We start from the raw sequence: 25,810 nt of genomic DNA, 5'->3' as shown, positions 1-25,810 counted from the left end.
CACACTTTCCAGCTGAAGTGAGGCTCAAGGGAAGGCTTATACAATCTGTCATCATCAGCTGTGACTTGTCAGACATCTTCCCACTGAAGTAATGACATAAAGGGGGGTACTTCCTTAGCGTATCAAACTAGACTTATAGAAAATTCAGCTCAAACACCTGCAAGTTCCATTTTTGGGGTTGCATTTGCGAGGTTCCTCCCTTTGGATGGAGGTCTCACATGTCAAGTTCATCTCATCATTTGCCCTTTGATTCTTTATGCCTATAGACACTGATGTACACTTTTAAGAAAATAAGTTCTTAAAACTACTTAATAACCTACACCTGTGATTAGAATCCTTACTCTCAAATCCTCCTGCTTAAAGATAACTTTAATATTTCAGGTTAAGGTCATCTGTAAGATGCTCATTCCCAGCCCTCATCCTTCATATCCCCAAAGACTGGAAGATTCCAGGGACTTGATTTCCACAGATTCACAAACTGCCTTTAAAGAGCTCCAATGACTTAACAGTCTTGCATGTAACATGTTGGATGGACTTAGTCTTGAATTTACAATGAGCTTATAACTCTGGCCTGGGTGTTGACAACGCACTGTCTTGACAAAGCAGATCCTGAATGAACACTCAGGGACAGTTTTGAATACATCTCGTGTATAATTATCTCTGGTCATGCTGGGCTCCCAAATCCCCGTGGATCAGTGGAGCCAAGAGGCGGCATTGCAGCTAATAGCCAATCCCATTTTATGTCTCTCTTGAGAAGGCAAAGAGAAATGAGGGGTTTCTGTGCAGCATTTCTGAAAGAAACCTTTCAACTCACCAAAGGAGATAAACAGCACTATCTGTTCACCAAATGCCTTTCAGAGATATCTAAGAGTCCTTTGCCAATGAAAACTTGTTCTCTGTTTCAAGAGGTGAAAAGTAAGAGAGGGAGTAAGTCAGCACACGATTATACAAGGGCCAAGGCTAGGTACTCCATGGGTGTGCTAAGTGGTGCTGCACTGTAATGTTTTATTTAAACGTATGCATCCCTACAGGGTTCCAATCCAGGGTATATGCCTATGTTTTTATTGCATTACTTAAGACTCTAGAACTTAAGGCGGTGTGTATGGCCCCACTTATATGTTGACCTTCTCAGAGGAGTGAGTGGACAAGTGAACAGAAAGTAGCAGTGTACAAAATTCTAGTCTAGAGGCAAAGACCTGGGTCCTGGGTCCATCCCCAGGGCTCCCTCTAACACAGTTGGGTACCTCTGTGCAATGAAAACCTGGTACTTCCCAGCTCCTGGAGGATGGATTGATGCCAATAACCAGAATCCATTATTCATGTTGTACTAGAGAGTTACAAAGTGCTGCAGCCAGCACACCAGATCCCATTTGATCAGCTCTGTAAAGGTGAAGGGAGGACAGGAAAACAAATACTGTTGGAAGTCATACAAAGAGACAGGTCCTGACCTTGGCATTTAGAGACTCTTACATCGTTTACTCCTTGTAACATCAATACTGTAGGTAGGTACTGTTGAACTGATAAGAAAACTGAGATCCTGGGAGGATAAGTAAATGTCCAATAATCTACAGCTAATGCCATTCTTTCTATTCTAAATCTAACAAGCACCTCCATTATAAGACAGGTGGAAGTAGAAAGGGAAGCTTACCTCTACCATACGGGGGATAGCCTCCCATTTTCATCAAGCAAATCTCCCAGGAAAACAGGTCATGACACAGAAATCCCAGTGACTTGAACAATGCGTCTCACTTGGGCAAGGATAAGTACAAGGTTCTTATGTGATAGGATGGAAGGGACCATGAAAACTCTTTTTCCACAGACATTGACTCTACTGATCCAATTCTGGGGGGTCAGTATTCCATTCCACTCATTGGTGGATGTCATCAAAGCAATAAGCTGGGAGCTGAAAAGGCAGGGAAAAAGATGTGCAAATATTAAAAGGGGAAAGAAAGAAATAGTGTAGTATTATAAAACTGCACAATATTACAGCTGGAAGATATCTTTAAAATCACTAAATCTAATGGCTTCATTAAATTAATGAGAAAGCTGAAGATAACATAAGCTATGGACTTTTGGGAGTGTCTATGATCCCAGGGAGAAAAAAGAACAGTACCAGCATTCAACATCAGCTGCACTCAAGCCACTACTTATTCTGGAGACAGTATTCTATATATATCTTCAGTATGAAGAGACAAGTGAAAGAACTCAAACTCTCTGGACAAGTCTGGTACCCTTGATCTGCATTACCTCCTCAGGACCAAGAGGAGAGCGGAGGTGGTCAGGCCTAAGCTGGAGGTCTTTCTCTATTCCTCTTGCCTGGAGGGGACATAAGGCTACCAAGGGTGTTTGATTCAGTGACCTTTTTTCCAGGTTGGCCACCCCAGCTGTCTGTCAGTTTTCCATCTCCTTCTTCTCTTCATCTTTTTCTCTCTCTCTCTCTCTCATGCACACAGACACCCACCCACCCACAACCATCTACATCATATGTATACAGGGAATGACTACCCACCCCAGTATTCTTGCCTGGAGAATTCCATGGACAGAAGAGCTTGGCTGGCTATAATCCATGGGGTCACAGAGTTGGACATAACTGAGCAACTAACACTTTCACTTTCCAAAGTACAAAGTCATTAATGTGCCAAGAGATAGACAAAACTCAGTCTCTAACAGTCATCTATCCGCCACTGCTGCCTGTAAAATGCTATTTTAAATGGAAGACTTCAGGGTAGATGATAAGATTAGCCATAATTCTTTCTTCATCCACGACCTCTGCTATTGCTTTTCCACACCAACTCTGGACTTCCTTTGGCCGATTGGATAGCAGCAGACATGACTCAAGTGGAGAAACTTAGAAAGCACCTGCGCAACAGGACATGTCCTTTTGCTGCTCCTGGGAACCTTGAGGTTCTCGCCATGTGAACTAGCCCAGGCTGGCCTGACAGATGACAAGAACATCTGGAAGGAACCACAACCTGCAGCCAGCCCCTCACTAGACACAGGAGTGAGTCTAGTGTCCAGAGAGTTAGCTGAATCCAACCCAAGTTGCCAGAAGACAGAATCAGGAAATAATAAGCTTAAAAAATATTAAGCTATTACATTTAAGGATTTCTGTTACTTTATTTTTTTAATAGCAAATGCTAACAGATATAGTACCCTAATAACAGGTTATATAAATTGACTACTCTATCAGAAGCACTGTCTTATTTTATATAATTTTCACCATCCCTGAAAAAAGTTAAATATCCCTGCTTAATAGAAGAAACTGAGATTCAAAGAGATGAATTCATTTCCATGCCTGGTAAATGACAGGTAGCAATTCAAATCCCAATCTCTCTAATGTCACAATAGACTCTCAACCACTGCCCAACTCAGACACCTTGAGTGACAGAGGCTCTCAGAACCAGGTAGTCTGAAGAATGTGGGTAAGATCGGGTTCATTTATTCTATGGAAAGGGCTTCTCAGGTGGTGCTACTGGTAAAGAATCTGCCTGTCAATGCAGGAGACTCAGGTTCGATTCCTAGGTTGGGAAGATCTCCTGGAGAAGGAAATGGCAACCCACTCCAATATTCTTGCATGGAAAGTCCCATGGACAGAGGAGCCTGCTGGGCTACAGTCCATGGGGTCTCAAAGAGTCGCACACGACTGAAGCAACTTAGCGCGTGCACGTGCACACACACACACACACACACACACACACACACACACACACACACACACACATACCCTGTGAAAAAGCAGAGGCTCAGGGCCAGAGAGAAACCTTCGCTCCTCTGGAGACTAGTCCTATGAAAGGCAAAACTGAGAGCTCTGAGAACAAGCGATCACTTTCTGGCTGGCGGCAAGAAAGATTTTTGTACTGAGGAGTGTTCAGAACGGAGCAGGGGTATTCACGTAAGATGAGTTTGTGCTAACCCGAGATATCCCAGGAAAGAAATTTAATCCACCCGTGAATACCTCAAACTTATTTCTCCCTCCCTTTGCTCATTTTGTTCTTCTAATCAGGAAGGTAGGTACTCTGCTTTCTCCTCTTGGAAATCCATTTTCTACACACTCTTCAAGGCCTCAGTGAAGTCCAACTTTTCCCACAAAGTCTCCCCTGACTCCGCCCACCCTCACTGAGTTCCCTTTCTCTGAATCTGAAGCAAGCAACAGTACCAGTGCTTTTTACCTCTTGATACAACTCAGCTCCAATATAATGTAGATTGATGGAAAATTATAGTTTTGGAATTGGACAATCTGCATTTGAATCTAATAATGTGTTTTCACTTACATTTCTGGACTATATTTTATGAAGTTATTATAAGGATACAGTGAAAACACATATGCAAAGTGCTCAGCATGAGTAGTTCTTAACATTAAGGTGTTTCACATGTTGAGCTGGTCTCCTGAAATAGACCTTTAGGCAGGCACTATGCCTTATACTGCCATGATCCCATCTCCTCCCAACTCTGGTGATAAAGCACATAGGAGATACCTGGAAAATATTACTTCAACTGATTTAATAACTACTCAAAAAGCCAAATCTGAGACATTTTTATAAAATACATCTGTGGTGCAATGAAAAACATATCTAATCTTGATCCCTGGTTTCTGGCTAAGGGCTTCACAAACCCTTGACTTTCTTTAGCAATAGGAGTGTCTTTTTACATTAATGAGGCAACCCTTGGTGGGGCTCCCACATGGTTTCAGGATGGGAGCTGGTGATGAGAAAGACTGCTCACATGATCAGAGGGTTGGAATTTGGGGCCATCTTGACCTCCAGGGAGGGAGTGGGGGCGGGGGGACTAGAGATTAGGTTCAATCACATGGCCAATGATGTATTCGATCATGTCTACATAATAAAATACAAGTAAGAACTCTGGACACCAAGAGCTTCCTGGCTGGTGAACACAGTGGTGTGTTGGGAGAATGATGCATCCAGACCCTGGAGAGGCATGAAGGCCCTGCATCCCCACCCTTCCCAGACCTGTCCTGTGCGTTTCCTCCACTAGATTGTTCATGAGGTATATACTTCATAATAAAACTGCAATATTAAGTGCAGCAACTTTCAGTGAATCCTGTGAGTTGTTCTAGGAAATTACTGCACCTGGTAAAGTATGGGTTTTTCCAGTGGTCATGTATGGATGTGAGAGTTGGACTGTGAAGAAAGCTGAGCACACAAGAATTGATGCTTTTGAACTGTGGTGTTAGAGAAGACTCTTGAGAGTCCCTTGGACTGCAAGGAGATCCAACCAGTCCATCCTAAAGGAAATCAGCCCTGGGATTTCTTTGGAGGGAATGATGCTGAAGCTGAAACTCCAGTACTTTGGCCACCTCATGCGAAGAGTTGACTCACTGGAAAAGACTCTGATGCTGGGAGGGATTGGGGGCAGGAGGAGAAGGGGACGACCGAGGATGAGATGGCTGGATGGCATCACGGACTCGATGGATGTGAGTCTGAGTGAACTCTGGGAGTTGGTGATGGACAGAGAGGCCTGGCGTGCTGCAATTCATGGGGTTGCAAAGAGTCGGACATGATTGAGCGCCTGAACTGAACTGACTGAACTGAAAGTATGGGGGCACACAATGTTTTATCCCCTTGGTCAGAAGTGCAGGTGGCCCTGAGATTTGAAGCTGGTGTCTCAGTGACAACAGTGTTTTGAAGGACTTCGCCCTCAACTTGGGTCTACGTTAACTCCAGGTAGTGTCAGAATGCAATGGAATTGTAGATTACTCGGTGTCAGAGAATTAAGTGTCAGACCTGAAAGCCAAATAGCCAAGCATCCCTTGGTTATAAGACACTCTCTTCCTGGACTAGAAAACAAAAGTTCCAGTAAGCTGTATTAAAAATATACACACTTATAATAGTCTTCCTTAAAAAATAATCCGAACATTAATTGCCTAAAATTTTCTCCTTGTTACCAAGTTAGTATTCAGCATCCCAAAGGATGTTGCAGAAAAAAAATCTCCCAATGAAATTCACAATGAAGAAAATATTGTGACATACAACTGAAAGTATCAATTCTTAATTTTAAAAAAGAGAGAAAAATATATGCTATTAAATAAATTCTGATATTTCTACAATATGCCTTAATGTAGGCCATGTATTTTCACTAACTGATTAGTTTTGCTTGAGTGCTAAACTACAATTTAGAGTTTTTACTTTAAAAGCTTACGTATCCCTCTTCTTTCCCTCCCTCCCTCCCTCTCTTTCTCTTTCTTTCTCTCTCTCGTGCGCACTCTCACTCTTGCTCTTTCTCTCTTTCAAGGAAAAAATTCGTAAAGACTGACAGCCTAATATCCTCTGTAATTTCCCGGGGTAATGTTACTGGGGTAAATGAGGTGTCAGGCTCCATGCTAATTCATCACTTATTAATTAACAATATCAACAACTCCTCTTTCATTACCGATAACACATTTTACTGACTACCAGAAGGATTTTTTATTACAAAACTTATCTCAAAGGCTCTTTCCTGTTATCTACTGCAATAATACAAAAAAAAAAATCATCATTCAATCATCATTTTAATGACTGATCATTTTTCCCCTCACTAAAATTAAATCATAAAAGCCATTTAATTAAATTGAATGGTAATTGAATGACTTTAATCATGCAAAAAATTAAAATGAAGGATGCTTTCTCTCAAAGCCTGACAACACGTAATGACACGATTTGACCAATGTGGCAAATCTGAGAGGAAGCAGCAGGTCGATGTTATCTTCCCTGTAGTATCATCAACAGAAAAGTTACCACGGGAAAAACCCTTTGCCCCTTCCAGCTGTGGGACAGGGTTCAACCAACACATCTGTACATGAACAAGAGGTCCTAGAGTTTGACTTGGGGGGAGGTTCTCATGAAGGACCAAGAAAAACAAAGCCAGAGAACTATGTATTCAGGAGCAAGACTAGGTTTCTTTGAAGCTTACAAAGTAACTCATGTGTTACACACTTACCATATAACTTCTATATGCTCTGTTTGGTGGGAGAGACACAAAGATGCAGCCCCCCAATCTGCTGGGGGAGAAGATACACCAACAAGACATTATCACATCCTAAGCGCTGAGCCAGAAGTCTGTGTAAGATGCTGCGAGACACTAATCAATGACTTCAGGAGAAATTTAAAATATTCACTAAGGCAGCTGCTTGAGAGTCGAGTTTCGAGAACTGAGACGTTCCCAAGGAAATGCAGGCCATTCTAGAGAGTGGTGAAAGGATGTGTGCACTGAGCAGAGGCTCAGGGTGGCTAGTCTGGAGAAGAACTCAGGGATGAAGGGAAGTAAGGATGGGGAGGCAGGCTGACTGGGCCTCAACACCGACAGGGAGAAAATGGCAGTCTGAAAGCTGGCCACTGATATGGCTTGATTTGTTTTTTAGGAAGATCTTCCTGGAAGCAATGTTGTAAGAGGCCTGGGAACTGAGAAAAGAGGAGCTCAGAGGAGAAGGCAAGAGAGAGGAGCAGCATAGGAGAAAGACACTCAGGGGACTGGAGGTCATAGGGCAATGTGGGAATGCTCCCCATGGCCCAGAGATCAGACTTTTAATGATCTTACTGTCTTCCCGGATCCTGGTGATGATACGGGAGCTCCACAGTGGAAACTACTGATGCCTAGATATGAGACAAATGAATTTTGGAATCCAATATTGCAAAATGTGCATTACTTGGCCAAACTCTAAAGTGTCCCTGTTACTTCCTCAGACATTCAAAGCCCTCATATTGACCTGCCTGTCCATCTGTTCCCTTGTTGTCTTGGTCTTTTCATGTCCTGCCATGGTGCCCTGGATCTTCTGCAAAATACGAGCCTGCCATCACAACAGACCAGTCCTATAGCTCAGTCGCCTGTGATTCTGCTGTTTGCAGGTAGGTGTCTAATCTATAACACAAATTCATCAAAAACTGTTAAGAGTTCATTCATTCATCCCACAAATACTTATGGAGTATGTTGCATGTGGCAGGCACCATGTGCTGGGATACAGATATGACCAAAAAAAAAAAAAAAGGCAAGAACACAAAGTCTAGAATCTTCAGAACTAACATTCTAGTGGGAAAGACATGTGATCACAAAACAAACAAAGAAAAGGCAGAATACAGTCAATAATGCATGCCATGAAGAACAAACTAAGAAAGGGAGTGGCGAGGGTTAAAATGACTGTGAAGGAAACCTTTGAATGAAACCTTGAAGGAGCTGAGGGAGCAAACCAAGCAGATACTTGCTGCCAGCAGAGGGGACAGACGTAAAGTTTCCTTGGCAGGGGTTTACCTGATACAGTGGAGGACCAATGTGGCAGGAAAGTGTGATGGGAGGCATTGTAGGAGTTGAGCTCAGAGTGGTACAATGAAGGAGTGCAGGACTGACCCTACAGGACACTGTTAGGACTCTACCTGCTGAGATGGAAACCACTGAAGGGTCTAAACAGGTTTCAATAAGATCAATTAGGACGCTGTGCGAGAAGTAAACTGAAAAGGTGAATGGCTGAAGCTCAGAGAAAACAGAGCAGGAGGCTACTGCAATAATTCAGTAAGACTTAGAGGGGTGGGATTGGGGATGGTGGGAGGGAGGCTCAGGAGGGAGGGAAAATATGTATGCTTATGGCTGATTCGAGTTGTTGAATGCTAGGAACAAAGACCATATTGTAAAACAATTATCCTCCAATTAAAAAAAAAAAAAAAAAACTAGAGGGGGGATAAATTAGGAGTATGGGATTAACAGATACATACCACTATACACAAAACAGATAAATGAGGATTTACTCTATAGCACAGGGAACTATATCTAGTATCTTGAAACACCCTGTAATGAAAACTAACCTGAAAAACATATATGAATCACATCACTGTGCATCTGAAACTAAGACAACATTGTAAATCAACTCTGCTGCTGCTGCTGCTAAGTTGCTTCAGTCGTGTCCGACTCTGTGCGACCCCATAGATGGCAGCCCACCAGGCTCCCCCTTCCCTGGGGTTCTCCACGCAAGGACACTGGAGTGGGTTGCCATTTCCTTCTCCAATGCATGAAACTTAAAAGTGAAAGGGAAGTCGCTCAGTCATGTCTGACTCTTAGCGACCCCATGGACTGCAGCCCACCAGGCTCCTCCATCCATGGGATTTTCCAGGCAAGAGTACTTCAATAAAAAAACTTTAAATAAAAAAAAGGAATTATGGCATCCTGGACAAAACTAGAGGTTGTAGGAAGTGGACAGCCTCTGCCTTTATTTTTGAAGGTAGAGTTGACCACATTTACTGTTAGATTGGATTTGGAATGTGAAAGAAATAGTCAAGAAGAGTTAAGAGTCAAGAACAATTCCATGACTTTTGGCTGAGTAACCAAAAGGATCTGTTGGCAAGTTAGCCTTCTTCCCTCTCTGCTTACAGTTGATATTTATGATTAAAATGTGAAAATAGGGAATATTACTCAGCCAGTGAAAACAAATAAAGCCATTTGCAGCAACATGGATGTACCTAGAGATTACCATGCTAAGTGAAGTAAGTCAGACAGAGAAAGACAAATACTATATGATGTCACTTATATGTGGAATCTAAAAAAAAAAAAAAATGATACAAATGAACTTATTACAGAACAGAAACAGACTGACAGATTTAGAAAACAAACTTATGGTCACCAAAGAGGAAAGGTCAGGAGAGGGATAAATTAGGAGTTTGGGACTAACACACACACCACTACCTATAAAATAGATAATCACCAAGGGCCTACTGTACAGCACAGGGAATTGTGCTTAATATTCTGAGATAACTTACATGAGAAAGATTCGGAAAAAAGAATAGATATAAGTGAATGTGTATCTTCCCCAGTGGCTCAGTGATAAAGAATCTGCCTGTGATACAGGAGGTGCAAGTTGGATCCCTAGGTCAGGAAGATCCCCTGGAGAAGGAAACGGCAACCCTCTCCAGTATTCCAGTCAGAAAATCCCACGGACAGAGGAGCCTGATGGGCTATCACCCACAGGGTCTCAAAGACTCCAACACGACTGAAGCACCTGCCCAGCAACAGTAGCAACACATGTATAACTGAATCGCTTTGCTGGACACAAGAAACTAAGCACAACGTTCCAAATCAACTATAATATAAAATAGAAATTAAATTAAAAAACAAAATAAAATAAAATACAACACTTACTAAGTTTAATCTTATTTCCTTCCTCCCTCCCACTCTCCCTCCACCAGGCTTATGAGTACAAGGAATCAATGCCACTTCTATGTGCTAAACTTAGCTACCAAAGAAAGGCTTTCCCACGTGAAACATCTCTAACCATCTTTCAAATGTGCCCAAAGTACGACCAAAAGAGGTTCATTTTTGGAGGTCTTAAAGAGTTTGGTCTTTAGGACTTTTCAGTGAACATATCTATGACTTTGGAAACATATCTATGACTTTGAAACTATTTTTCAAACAAATATCTTGACAAAATAGTTGTCCTGGAGGTTGGGTTGCAAGATTTAGTAAATACAAACACAGAACATCTAGCTAAATTTGAGTTACAGATAAACAGTGAATTGTTTTTAGTGTAAGTATGTCTCAAGTACTCCATGTGACATATTTACACTAACAACTGTTGTTCATCTGAAATTCAAAGTTAACTGGATGTCTGCATTTCTATCTGATCATCTGTTTGTAAGTGAGATAATGTGGAGTTGCTTACCACTAGTTCAGGTTGAGAGGAGGGGCAGAGAAAAGGTGGAAAGCCAAAGGAGACCGCAATTATTCCCATTTCCTGCTACACCTTAATCCTAAACCTAGAGCCTAACCTTTGGGTCCTTAACAGCAAGGGGTTCTAAAACTGCAATTTGCAACCACGATTGATGGTCCTTGGAGGAAATCAACACAAAGATACTTAAATAAAATGTCCAGCCTTTAGAAATCACATTTTGAAAATGTAACCAACTCTGTAATTAAGTCCCAAATTATTTGGTGCAGTCAGTTTGGCTAACAGATGGAATGGTATTTTTGTTCATCCTTCATCTGCAAAGTTAGTTTCCAGAAATCCTGAGTGGGGCATTTCAAGATTATTGCCTGAGCGACAGTTACATGTGTCTAATAACTTACTAGAATCAATGGATTTCTTTAAACAAATTTGGTGAACTGTTATTTATATAGACATGAATAATGCATTTATGAGAGGAAAAGAAGCAGTTGGGAAATACTTTTTGAAATGATGTATTTCAGTAATGATACGTAATTATGCATCAACATACTACTTGCTGATAAGATGTAACCAATCTATTTCAAAAAGTCTTTTCCCCAGTGGTCCTCTGTGATTCTTATTACAGTGGAATTCAATCTAAAAAGGAAAGTCTTCCATTTACAAGGCAGAGAGCATGCACACAATGACTCTCTTATAGATCAGTCTGATACCAAACATTTGCCAGATGAGACCCTCCAAGGCTTTAAACCATTTTAATCTGATCTTTTAAATGGGATTTTCTCCCAGATACTCATTTAGTGTTAACTTATGTTACTTACCACTCAAAACAACACTCTGAAGTGGTTATTCCTCCTATCTCCACTTCATGAAAAAGGCAAGTGACATTCTGAGGATAAAGAAATGTGCTCATTGTCTTATAATCTGTGATCAGAAGACCACTCTTCTCAATACTACTTTATATGATTGGATCCAACTAACTGGGGACATGTCTCTGTCTCAGTATAAACATACATATCACTACCATTGCCACTGTATACTCTATCACCACTATATACTCTACAAACACGTTTCTCAATCTTACATGGGCAAAGGAAGAATGGAGAGGCTTCCTTTCTTCCTGTTAGATATAAACTAACTTCCTGTGAAGTCAGTCAGATAGAGAAGGAGAAATATCCTATGATATCCCTTATATGTGAAATCTACAAAGAAACAATACAAATGAACTTCCAGAACAGAGGAGACTCACAGACTTAGAGAATGAACTTATGGTTGCTTGGGGGATGGATGGGTGGAAGAGATAGGGAGCTGGGGATGGACATGTATACACTGCTGCTGCTACTGCTGCTGCTAAGTCACTTCAGTCGTGTCTGACTCTGTGCGACCCTAGAGACAGCCACGCACCGGGCTCCCCTGTCCCTGGGATTCTCCAGGCAAGAACACTGGAGTGGGTTGCCATTTCCTTCATGCTATATTTAAAATGGATAGCCAACAAAGACCTACTATACAGCACATGTGTATGTATGGCTGAGGTCTTTCACTGTTCACTTGAAATTGTCACAACATTGTTAATTGGCTATACCCTGACGGTGGTCATGTATGTATGTGAGAGTTGGACTGTGAAGAAAGCTGAGCACACAAGAATCGATGCTTTTGAGCTGTGGTGTTGGAGAAGATTCTTGAGAGTCCCTTGGACTGCAAGGAGATCCAACCAGTCCATTCTGAAGGAGGTCAGCCCTGGGTGTTCTTTGGAAGGAATGATGCTAAAGCTGAAACTCCAGTACTTTGGCCACCTCATGCAAAGAGTTGACTCACTGGAAAAGACCCTGATGCTGGGAGGGATTGGGGGTAGGAGGAGAAGGGGACAACAGAGTATGAGATGGCTGGATGGCATCACCGACTTGATGGACATGAGTTTGGGTGAACTCCAGGAGTTGGTGATGAACAGGGAGACCTGGCATGCTGCAATTCATGGGGTTACAAAGTCGGACATGACTGAGCAACTGAATTGACTGATACAAAATAGAAAAGTTTTTTCTTAAAAAAGATATAAACTAATTTCCCTAAATTTATGCTTTTCCTTCATATTGAAACCTATGTCATTCTACTGACAACAAAACAGTCCTTGTCTACTAGTGGGGCACTTCAGATGTCAGCATAGATTGGATTGAGAACTTTCAGGTCATTATAAGCTTGTGTTTGTTGGGAGAGGGGAGTTTATATTTTCAAAGATAATTTTTCTTGGCAGTAGCTTGCAAGTACATTTCGTTGCCCTCCACTTACCCACTCACTCCAATTTTCAAACTGCCAAAGCCTCATAAACAATCATCTAAATATACCAGGGTAGCTGACATTTAATTAGTAAGTCCTTTGGTAAGCAGAGTTAACTATTGTCATGTTAATATCCCCTCCAGCCTTTGTTCATTTTTTGGTAGATTATATTTTCTTAAGGAAGCTCCTGTGTGAAAGCCAGTTTACATTTGTAGGCTGTATCGAGTTGTTGAAGGCTAGAATTATCTGGGTCTTTAGGAGACAGCTATTTCTTTCATTGCTGCATGGGAATACATAGATCTCTCACTTGTGTGTACTTTGCTACTTTAAAGATGGTCTAGAAAAGTCATACTTTTCAGGAAAGCATTACAGACTAGTTAAAGAGCCTCCGGTGTTTCCAACATCTGGACTGCTTCTGGGTGTGTTTTTCAGTTTCTGGCAATGGACTAGTATAGTGATCAACAGTTTATATATATAAAAAAGCTGAAAAATTGATTTTCTCTTTTTATTGTGATAGTCTAGCCTCCTCAGAGTTGTCATATGTATCCCATACCAATGATTCAGAGTACAATAAAACACACTTAATGGCTCTGAACTAAATTAAATCTTTCTTCGATGATTTACACGGCAGCATGGGATTATTCTTCAGAATATAAATTTTCATTATATAAGAGTTGAGATGGTAGAGAATGTGTAAGAAATGAGACCAAGTCTTGTCTTAGATTTGTCTTTCTGGACTTTCTGATTTCACTTTTCTTGCGATTTTTCTCTAAATGGAAGGTTTGAATCCTAATTAGAGTGTTACTCTTGAATAAGAAACAGTGAGGAAAACTAAAGAACATGGTCTTGTGAACTTTGATAAGTTATTTAATTTTGCCATAACATAATTTTGCCTCCTGTGAAAGGGAGATGGTGTGTAGCTATCAAATGAAATAAAAAGAGGTAGAAAAGGTTTGCAAAGTTTAAAGAAAAATTTAAAAGGGAATTTACAAAAAGAAGCAGAGATCTCTTTAGAGCTGATAACATTCTATACCCATCCATCCACTTTCCATTCTTGGGTTGTAATTTTGCTTTAAAATTGTGCCAGTCTGTGCTTGCTTGTATTTGAGGGCCAGGGCTATAAGTAAAACTGCCTGGCATGGACACAATCATGGGCAACAGCTGCCACTCCAACTCACAGTGTGGTAGAAGTTTCCAGAAAAGCAAGAGCTGGGCTCTGTAGGCTTAGAGCTTTTGCACAGATGCTGGCTTACTGCCCATTTTTCAGTGCAGACTGCAGCCACTTCAAAGCATAAACTTAATTCTACATTTACCTGGGTTTGATGAGAAGTATTAGGACAGCCCCCTTAGTAGATTCCTTCTGGAATTTACACAAAAGGAAACAAAGAATCAAGCAACCTTGCCCTCCTTCCTCCTCCGATTTGACTTTACTGAAAAATCCACTTACTCAGGCTCCTGTTTATTCCCCTGGGAGTACTTTAACTTCCACTGTGATCCTCATGTCTAGTGTGTATCTACTCATCCTCCAAGTCTCTCCTGAAATGGACCATCTTCAGGAAAGCTTTCCCAGGCTCCCCTGATTATCCCAGGGGCCCCCTGTTTTATGCTCTCACAGCAGCTAGCACATACTGTCATTTTGACATTGATAATGATGTATTTGGGTGACCATTTGATGCAATGTTTCCCTGCTCAAATGCAAGCCCCACGAGGGAAGAGGCAGTGTCTGTCCGCCTCAGTCTTACTGCCTCAGATGCCAGGCAGAATCCAGTTAAGTCACTAGTTAGGAAGTGTGTCATGGATTTGTTGCTGTTGTTGTTGTTTAGTAGCTAAGTCACATTTGACTCTTTGCGACCCCGTGGACTGTAGCCCAGCAGGCTCCTTTGTCCATGGGATTTCCCAGGCAAGAATACTGGAGTGGGTTGCCATTTCTTTCTCTAGGAGATCTTCCTGACCCAGGGATTGAAACAGTGTCTCGTATGTGTCCTGCATTGGCAGGTGGATTCTTCACCGCTGAACCATCTGAGAAGGCCTCTGTCATGTATCGCATCTAACTTCTTGCTCTTTGTCAGTACAAGCCAGTCTTGTTCTCAATTCTCTTTCTCAGTCCTTTCCTTTAGTTTTCTTTTCTCTTTCTACTCTCCATCCTGCTAAACCTACCCTATTCTGGGAGTGCTAGTCAAGGTCTCCTCCTTTCTGCACTGTACAGCCTCTGAGAACTTGAGGGAAGGTGTGGAGTTGTTGGGGGAATGATGATGTCGGGGTGGGGAAGCAGGAAGGGATAGGGCACCATTGGGAGGAGGAGTCCATGATTGTCAAAGAAAGCAGTACAGTCCTCAGGGAATAATGCCCTAATGTGGTGTCCCTCAGGGCCCTGGGGAGCAGACACAGGTCTTTCTCAGCTAGGTTCCTCTTTGATCCTCAGAATACATAAAGTGATTTGAGTGACTTTCAATTCTCCCAGGAATGGTACATAAATAATATTATTCTAGAGTTACAGGGGAGAAATGAATCCCTTACACATTATAGATGCCTCAAGGTAGTAGGGCCTCATCCTCTTGCAGAATCCCAGGTGAGCACTGCTGCTGAGAAGGGAGGACATCCACAAGGGACTAGGAAGCAGATGGGAGGACCTTGCACTGATCAGGTTTGGCCTCTGGGTCTCATTCTGTATAAGTGACTCAACCTTTGATCCACTTTGCAGCCCAGTTCAGCACTGCTGGTTCCACAAGCAACTTCTTCCCATGAAGTAGTCAGGAAGCAAAATGGAGAAAAAAATTATTATTTTTTAAATACTGAGCCTCAATGACACTTTATCCATAGTGGTTAAGGAAGAGGGAGCTGACTGTCGAGCTAGAAAAATTCCTACCAGCTCCTCATCGAAGAAGAGGACACATAAAACTTGTCTAATGAATCAGAAGCTTGTAGCACACCTGAGATGTGGCTCAGAAACCAAAGAAGATCCGTAGGCGAAAAGCTGGCAAGAGGCAGGGCCACAGCTGATGCTGGCCCACGAGCTTCTCGAGAAAGCCCCCCACACAAACCCTCAGCCACCTACCACCATCTGTGCTCCACAGAGGCCGCTCAACCACGCTTGCCTGTGGGCGACAGCACCAGCCATTCATTTTCTCTCGTTGTGTGCCCACCCAGCCCACAGGGAGAATCCCCAAGTGAGAGGACCCCTCCAGGTAGTATGACAGGAACCATAAGTATGACAGATACAAGGTAATACATTTGGGGAAAAACAATACACACTCTACTCCCAGGATGAGGAATTTTAGTTATGACCCAGGAAGTGACCTCAGCCAGGTAAACCCCATAACTGATGAGCGCACACCACCTCAGCACCATCTACTTTGGTACTGTAATTTCTCAAATGGGGAAATCTGAGACCCTCAAAATTAAGTGCCTTGATTGATATCACAGAGTTAAACAAGATTAAGGTTAGAATTAGAAACCCTGCCTATAGTTTAATACACCAGGTTGGCCATCAGAATCTGCTGAAAGTAAAAACAAATACACACACACACACACACACACACATACACACACACAACTAAAACAAATATCTAGATCCCATCAGTTCAGTTCAGTTCAGTCACTCAGTTGTGTCCGACTCTTTGCAACCCCATGAATTGCAGCATGCCAGGCCTCCCTGTCTATCAGCAACTCTTGGAGTTCACTCAAACTCACGTCCATCGAGCCCGTGATGCCATCCAGCCATCTCATCCTCTGTCGACCCCTTTTCCTCCTGCCCCCAATTACTCCCAGCATCAGAGTCTTTTCCAATGAGTCAACTGTTCGCATGAGGTGGCCAAAGTACTGGAGTTTCAGCTTTAGCATCATTCCTTCCAAAGAACATCCAGGGCTGATCTCCTTTAGAATGGACTGGTTGGATCTCCTTGTAGTCCAAAGGACTCTCAAGAGTCTTCTCCAACACCAACAAGACCTAGTTAATCTGAAACTCCATCGTTGGGATCAAAGAGCCTATTTTTCTCAAAAGCTCCAGATGATTTTCAGATTTGGTAAACACTATCTCATTCTCCTCTCATGTCAATTGTTTATACATCTGTAGAGGACAGGGTTTCCCCTGTGACTCAGCGGTAAAGAATCCACCTGCCATGCAGGAGACCCAGGAGATACAGGTTCGATCCCTGGGTAGGAAAGATCCCCTAGAGAAGGAAATGGCAACCACTCCAGTGTTCTTGCCTGGACAAATCCATGGACAGAGGAGCCTGGCGGGCTATAGTCCATAGGGTCACAAAGAGTTGGACATGATTGAAGCAACTTAGCACATACTGTGTACTAACCGGGGAAGGCAACAGCAACCTACTCCAGTACTCTTGCCTGGAAAATCCCATGGGTGGAGGAGCCTGGTAGGCTGCAGTCCATGGGGTTGCTAAGAGTCGGACACGACTGAGCACCTTTCACTTTCACGTTCATGCATTGGAGAAGGAAATGGCAACCCACTCCAGTATCCTTGCCTGGAGAATCCCAGGGACAGGGAAGCCAACTATGGGGTCGCACAGAGTTGGACACAACTGAAGCGACTTAGCAGCAGCAGTGTACTAAGTGGGCTAAATAAGGGAGATGGGAGCAGCAGTAAATCTAAGTGTAGTAAGAGAAAGGTGCTCTATGTACAATTTTGAGAAAGAACACAGGGACTCAACTCTGAATCATTAATATTAAAATAGGTGAAGGATGAAAGGCTGGGTACTTTCCAAATGTCTCCTGAATCTCTGAACACTTATCCTTTTCCAATGCCACTTCCAACATCTTGTTCTCACATTTGAAATCTTTTACTTTGGTCCTACCAATGAAATGCCTAACTGGTATCTCTCCCATCTATCCTTCATATTGTTGCTGGAGAAACTTTTCATGTGCACAGAGCTTTCACAGTGTTCCTCTGCTAAAAACTCTTGAAATGCCCTTCCTGCTAGTAAACTCAAGTTCAAAAGCCTTATAAATACAACCAGAGCCCTTCTTAACTTGGCTTTGGATTATTTCTTCAATTTCATTTTCAGGGCTATCCTTTACATACCTGGGGTTCCACAAAAATCGCTATCTCCCAGAGAGATCACTATGTCTTTGCAGATGTTTTTCTTCCACTTAGAAAGCTCTTATCCCATCTCTGTCCTTTCTTCCCTATTTCCATTTAGAAAATTGACACACATCCTTCAGGTCCTAGCTAAATTATCACTTTCTATTAATAATATTACCCTACTACAGAGATATTTTCATTTTGATATGAAGAATGGTTAAAGAAATGGAACTTTTAGAAGGAATTCCAGGCATCAATCAATCATGAAGACAATGGTGGGGATTCAAGGTGCTGAAATCACAACTTCTAGACAGATGTTCCCTTTGCCAATGGATAAAGACAAAATCAAGTGAAAAAAAAATGTGAATGTCAAGGCACAAAACAACTTGTGATATATTTTTACCCAATACAAAGGCAAACACTTCCTTGTGTGACTGGTGAAGATACAAATATTGTTACCATTGGGCCTGATATCTAAATCCAGATTAAGCTTTTTGTGCTAATGTATGGAAATAGGTAAGCTGGGGAATGCAATTACTATTTGTAAATCATTTTGCTATAACCTTCTCCTCCAATATTGTTAAATAGCAAAATGCAACTGATGCTATTTTAGTTACAAGAAGAAGAAAATAAATCCTTGTGGCAACAAGCATCTGTCAAGGGATTTGATGTTCTCCAAAATACTCTTTGGTATTAAGCAAGCAATCTTTCATTTCTGAAGGGGATTCTCATTGATATGTATGAGCTAAGCACTCTATTATTTATGGTTAAGTGCAAATTGATATGTTTAACAAAAATGCAAAATTAAGGGAAGTGAATATTAAAAGACCTAAGGTAGTAATTATGCATCTTGTGTGGATAATTTAAGTAGAGTGACATTACAATATGCTTTAATAATCCTAGGTATGTCTTTGGAATGCAATAACACATTGCTTTTAAAAAGGTATGCACACAAAGTTACAGGAAGCTGGGTTGCTCTGGAAGGCATTCCGTGGCTATGAAAATGTTTCAATAGGCATTAGAGTGGAATAGTGGAACCAGTATTAGATTGGAGGTTGAAAAGCAGAGCTGTCCAGTAGAATATTCTGCAATAATAGAAACGTTCCACAATATTTCTGTAGCAATTTCTGTAACTATATGGTAGCCATTAACCACATGTGAATATGAAACACTTATGCTGAAGTGGCTAAAATGACCAAAGAGCTGACTTTTAAATTTCACTTAATTTAAATATAGTCTATTGTGACTTAAAAGTGAAAGTGTCAGTTGCTCAGTCGCATCTGACTCTTTGTGACCCCATGGACTGTAGCCAACCATGCTCCTCTGTCCAGGGAAATCTCCAGGCAAGAATACTGGAGTGGGTAGCCTTTCCCTTCTCCAGGGATCTTCCCAACTCAGGAAATGGACCCAGGTCTCCTGTACTGCAGGCAGATTCTTTACCATCTGAGCCACCAGAGAAGGCCCTACTGTGACTAGTGGATAGCACACTGAAAATTTTTTAGGCTTAATCTGTAAAATGAAATTTGCCATATACAACTCTCCTAACCTTTCCAATTTTCTTTTTTTTTTTTTTTTTTCATGCACAAAACAGTTTTAACAAGATAACAGCTAACCTTCTGTGGTTAGCTTAGACAGATTTTAAAATCTCTCTGCCACCACCCCGACTCCATCAGGTGAAACAGAAACAAATGAAAATCAATAAGAAGATTCCACAGGGACCAAGAAACCAATTGAGCATTATGCACATACCCTCCCATCCCCAGTCAAAAGAGAACTCTGAAATTAGAGTCGAAGGAAAGGGTCAGGTTAGATAATGCAAGCCTGGCACATTGGAATTTTTTGTTAGCTGTTATGTTATTTTAAATCTTGGTCATTGCTGTTATTGCCGACAGACCAGGCAGTCTTTTTGTTAGGATTTAAAAGTTCTGCAGAGTATCCTAATTTTTAGTTCTGAAGAATCTTTCGGAGGCTTGAGTTAAGGTTGTGTTGATAATTAGTGGGAAGTATATAGAAACTAGCCAATAAGATGGGCTTCCCAGGTAGCGCTGGTGGTAAAGAACCTGCCTGCTAATGCAGGAGACATAAGATGTGGGTTCAATCCCTGGGTCGGGAAGGTTCCCTGGAGAAGGGAATGGTAACCCAACTCCACTATTCTTGCATGGACAGAGGAACTTGGTGGGCTACAGTCCATGGGGTTGCAAAGTGTGGGACACGACTGAGCAACTAACACACACACACATCCCGATGCCTAAGAACAAGGAGGTGGCTAGTAGTTAATCTATAGAACACAACACTCTGCAGCCAATTAAAGTTGTACTCAGAAGGAATACAAAATTGAAAATATTTCTAAATATATAATTAGTGTAAAATAAGTGAAAACATGTATTGAAGAATGTGACTACTCTTTATATATAGTTTCTCTCTCTCTCTCTCTCTCTCTCTATATATATATATATATATATATATAAACACACACACACACACACACACACACATATATAGTTGTTTTTGTTGGTCAGTTGCTAAGTCATGTCCAACTCTTTTGCCACCCCATGGGCTATAGCCCATCAGGCTTCTTTGTCCATGGGATTTCTCAGGTGAGAATACTGGAGTGGGTTCCCATTTCCTTCTCCAGGGGATCTTCCAGACCCAGGGATTGAACCCTCATCTCCTGCACTGGCAGCCAGGCAGATTCTTTATTACTTTATCAGGCCACCTGGGAAGCCCCATATGTATGTATATCTGTGTGTGTATATACACACACAGAGCATATGTTATATGTGCTATATATATATAAACATATATATATGCTATATATATGTTATATATATTTATGTATAGTATATATTATACATATTCTGAAACTAAAAAACATATCAAAAATTCATTTATGTTCCTACCACCTAGAGGGAACTGCTATTGATATTTTGATACTTATTCATATGTAATACATATTTTTCAAAATTACCCTATATTCATCATCAAAAGAAAAATTATTACTTTTATTTTAAAAATCACCTTTTCGGAAGTTGAAAGTTCCAATGCACTAACAGAAGAGCAAGTAGTTAGCTTAGCAGATGCCACCAGATTACATACAGTCCATTAATTCAGTGTGAGAACAAGTCTTAGGGAACCACGAAAGGGTTAACAGTCCTTCCAAAACACCCTATTTAAGAACAGCGAGAAAATTGAGTTCATTTGATGATAGATACATACTAATAAATGGCTATAAATATTCATCAACATCTATTGCCTTTGGTTTTATGTAAACCATAAATATAATTTTCAGATGGCTATGAGCAATCACTACTTATTTGCCCTTAGAAGAAGCAATGACTAACACAGTGATCTTTTTATAGCACTGAAGTTGGCTAGAATACTTAAATTGTTACCACTAACTATATTACTAGCAAAGGTCCCCAACCACTTGGATACTATAGGAGAAACCCATTTCAGGAACATTTTTTAAGAAGTCTTGGCCATTTAAAGGAGCCAACCTGCCTCTCCGACTTCATAGAAATAGCTCATGACAGCTACAAACTGGTGTTAAAAATATATTAGGAAGTGCTTCAGAGCACGCAAACCACTCAGTAATGAAATCATTAAACTTAGTGAAGCTAATTTCTGAGGTACATTCTAACCTACAACCTAAGCCAGCAAGCTGAAGTCAATAAACTTTTATGGGGTTCTGTAACCAAGCCATTTCTAGGAGCTAAATTACCAAAGCCCATTACAAGATGTGTTTGACTAGCAAAACGGTGAGCTGACACTTGCAGCACATACACAGAAATAAAGTGAGCAAATGGACATGTAAATTTTCTGCTAATTCTATACATGCTTGTGTCATCTGCGGAGAGCCATATTTACATGTGAACTAAGAAGAAAATATTGCTTCCTGCTCTGAACAATTAACATATAGCCAAGCAATCCAAGTAAGGCTTGGAAAGCAAACGCTGCAAATGTTTAGAACGGTGCAGCCACGGTGCCACCAGGCACTTGGCTGAGTCATTAGCCTTTCAGATCCATGACAGCAGAGACTGAGTCCGTCCTTCAACATTTGGTCCTCAGGACCTGCACTGGGTCTGGCTGGTAACAAATGTCATTTAAAAAACTTCCCTGGTGGTACCGTGGATAAGAATCCACCTGCCAATGCAGGGGATACGGGCTCGATCCTTGATCCAGGAAGATTCCACACACCATGGAGCAATTAAGCCTGTGCACCACAGCTAATGAGTCTGCACTCTAGAGCCCACAGGCCACAACTACTGAGCCTGTGTGCTGCAACTTCTGAAGCCTGAGTGCCTAAAGCCTGTGCTCCAGAGAAGCCACCTCAGTGAGAAGCCCATGCACCGCAAGGGAGAACATCTCCTCCTCATGCAATTAGAGAAAACCTGAATACAGCAATGAAGACCCAGAGCAACTCCTCCTCCCCCCATTTTTTTTTTTAATGTCACTAATTATTTTGGAAGAAATGTCCAGGTAGATATCAGGAAATGTGCAAGCCCAAAAGTGAGGTATATGTCTTTAATCTATAACGCAAATACCAGCTATCACTTAACTTTCCCCACCCTTTGGGATTCCACAAAACAGACCAAATGGAGCTTATCACATAAAGTTAGCAAATGGACATCTAAATTTTCTGCTAACTCTGTGATGTAGGTGGGCTCTACTCTTCGCTGTCTTGCATACCTGACTTATCTTTCCTGCTCTGAGAACCTGATAACAATTTCCCAACCTCTGACCTATCCCTGAGTCTTGGTTTCTTTGACTTATTCCATAGGTTTACCTTAGTGAGGTCACACTGTTACTTTAAAAGTTCCATTCTGAAATAGAACAAAACCAGAAAACCAAACAAAAAAAGTGAAGTTTCTTCAATTAATGGAAACAAACAGATGTAGCCTCTGTTTTCTGAAAACACTACCTGTAATTATAGGACTAGAAAAGAGCTAACTATGTCAGCCTAGAACCCCCAGGCCAAGTCAGAGCTCTGTAAGTAAATGAGATCTCTTCAGATATTAAAGTCCTTGAGAAACAGTGCTATGGTTCCAGAAGCCATTTCTACAAAACATACACTGACAGCTGACCTTCCACCATATCCCCTCATTATCAGATTGCCAGAACATTAATCTTTCAGGTAGTCATTATTATTTTTGCTATTTTTATCACCGTCGTTATTAATTACAGTAAGTCCCCTATATACGAACTGTCAAGTTGTGAACTTTGCAAGATGTGAACATGCATTTGCCTGCCCCATCATGTTAGTTCATGTGTCTTGTGTACACTGTCCTGTGCATGGATCCTCTACAAATGGTTGTGTTTTCGTGTACTCTACTGAACCATACTGCTGCTATGCAGCACACAGAGTTTACTAATGACGACCTGATGCAACTGGAAGTCCTGAGAAAGAATTAAGATGGACAAGAGGAACAAGAAGTAACTGGAGAAGCAAAGCAATTCAGGACACAGGAACTGCAAGGGGATTCTCTTTATTTGAGGAGACTCCGTTTTTGAGGCACAAGACTCAAACATAGAACGTACATGAAGGTTGCAGCAGCCATTCAGAATGCAATCTAGTGCTACCATGTCATCTATGACGAGAAAATAAGAGCTACTACCCAGACATCACTGGATTGTATTTTCAAGAGGGTAGATAGAAGTGTCTCCAGCAAGGAACCAGAACCTGTGCCATCAACATTAGGAATGAATGAAATCACGGCTTGCCCTCCGTCTCCTATTGCTGATGATCCTTCATCTTTGCCATTTCCCACCTCCTCTCCCTCTTCCAGTCAGTAACTCTTCTTGTCTGTTCACCCAATGCCACCCCCTGTATGCCAGCTGTTGTACTGTACTACTGTACTTTTCAAAGACTGTTCTGTAAGATTTTAAAATGGTAAGGCCATCATTATTATTGGTCACATATAGATATTGTAGTCTAAGATTTATAAAGTTGTGTTGTTTAGTCCTCAAGTTGTGTTTGATTCTCTGCGACCCCATGGACTACGGCCCATTGGGCTCTTTTGTCCATGGAATTTCCCAGGCAAGAATATTGGAGTGGGTTGCCATTTCCTCCTGTGAAGGTTATGAAACATGCCTTTTAATTCTCAAGCCAGCAGCACAGCCATTGTCTCATTTAACGCTCCTATCAGCTCTCTCATTTATCTAGGAGAAATTTTAGTAAAGAGAAAGAATCAATTCCTCCGCGCATTGTTACATAGTACCTTAGTTGAGGAATGAAGCCTGAACCTGCATATTCTACATCATAGCTTAATCCTTCTTTTTGTCACAAGGTGCTGAAAAGAAGTTTAGGAAGTCTATTACACATCTTGTTGGAGACAAAATTGTAGTGAAGGTGATTCCCAGGTTTCAGTATGTCTGAAGTGCATCCTTTGGACCCACATGGAATCTGATGAGTGGATTGATCCTTAGGTAGAGGGGCAGAATGGGGCACTTAGGACCACACTGCAGCCCCTTCTTTGAGCAGGAGCTCATGGGAGAGGATGGAGGGCTGCTGTGAATAGGAGTGTACAGGGCAGCTCAGGTGCCCCTGTGACCTCTTTCAGTATATATCAGAGGCTGGGCAAGATCTGCTGCTGCTAAGTCACTTCAGTCGTGTCCAATGGCAGCCCACCCGGCTCCCCCATCCCCGGGATTCTCCAGGCAAGATCACTGGAGTGGGTTGCCATTTCCTTCTCCAATGCATGAAAGTGAAAAGTGAAGTCGCTCAGCCATGTCGGACTCTTAGCGACCCCATGGACTGCAGCCTACCAGACTCCTCCGTCCATGAGATTTTTCCAGGCAAGGGTACTGGAGTGGGGTGCCATTGCCTTCTCCAGAGCAAGATCTGGGAAAGATCAAATTACTGCAGAAAGTTTGGTTTTGCAGATGTCACAAGCCACAGTCATTCAGTGAAATTCTCTCTCTCTCTCTCTCTGGTGCTGTGCTTGTATCTTCTCAAAATCCTGACATTCAATGAGAAGTGGAATAAGTGGGGTCAATGTTTGGGATGATGTCTGAGTTGGAAAACATCCCAAAATGGGTCAGTCCAATCTGTATAATGCTATCCGGTGTCTAGACACTGCCAGGCACAAAAATCAGTAGTCAGGGTTCTTGCCTGAATTGAGAAGGTCCATTTTGGCCATGAGCCAGGCACACCTGGAGCTTCTACAGACTATCCCAGGGCAACACAAAGGCAGTGATGGGGTTTTAGAACCTGAATCCCATCTAGTTCTGGTGCTGACATGCATAATGCTGCTAATTAGACATTAGTCAGGTATTTCTCCTCCTTCATCAGGGGTCTCCTGCTCTGTAGCCTTAATTATGATGCCAACAACATTCACAATGACCACTAATTACCCAGGTGGCGCTAGTGGTAAGGAACCCATCTGCCAATACAGGTAGACCTAAGAGACACAGGTTTGGTCCCTGGGTTGGGAAGATCCCCTGGAGGAGGGCACAACCACCCATTCCAGTATTCTTGCCTGGAGAATCCCATGACAGAGGAACCTGGCTGGCTGCAGTCTGTAGGGTGGCACAGAATCTGATATGACTGAAGTGACTTAGCACACATGCACGCAAAGAAAGTTACAGCAGAGTCCTTTCAATAAAGGCTCTGCTAGCCCTGCCTAATTAAAATGTGTCTTCTTGCCTGGTGGAGGAATACAGGCTTTATCAGTAACTAACCACCTCACTATTCACAGCTGAGGCCAGCATGGTGGGGAGGCGGGAGAGGGGTCCCTCTTCCTTCCCTCCAGGTTGTGGCTGTGATGCCTGTGAAAATTTGCCCTAAAGATGCTACAGTGGAAGCAGTCCTCCAATGTAAAATTGCATGAGAAAGAGTTTCAGGGCCCCTCCTGAGAGCAGATGAGTTC

At 41.9% G+C, this 25,810-nt stretch overlaps 1 protein-coding gene across 5 annotated transcripts in view; it reads right to left on the bottom strand.

Annotated features, from left to right (window-relative positions):
- Nucleotides 1–25,810, bottom strand: part of CTNNA2 (catenin alpha 2) — a 1,217,480-nt gene that overhangs the window by 443,661 nt on the left and 748,009 nt on the right. Inside the window, exon 7 of one of the 5 annotated variants that reach the window (XM_068988298.1) lies at nucleotides 10,518–10,536. The exons of the other annotated variants lie outside the window; for them this stretch is intronic. Within the exon in view, the coding sequence (XP_068844399.1) occupies nucleotides 10,518–10,536 (19 nt within the window). The remainder of the gene's footprint in view (nucleotides 1–10,517; nucleotides 10,537–25,810) is intronic. 5 annotated transcript variants of the gene reach the window in all.

The sequence above is a fragment of the Capricornis sumatraensis genome, chromosome 1 (assembly GCF_032405125.1).
Source record: "Capricornis sumatraensis isolate serow.1 chromosome 1, serow.2, whole genome shotgun sequence".
NCBI lineage: Eukaryota > Metazoa > Chordata > Mammalia > Artiodactyla > Bovidae > Capricornis > Capricornis sumatraensis.
This window is presented reverse-complemented; position numbering and strand designations above follow the sequence as displayed.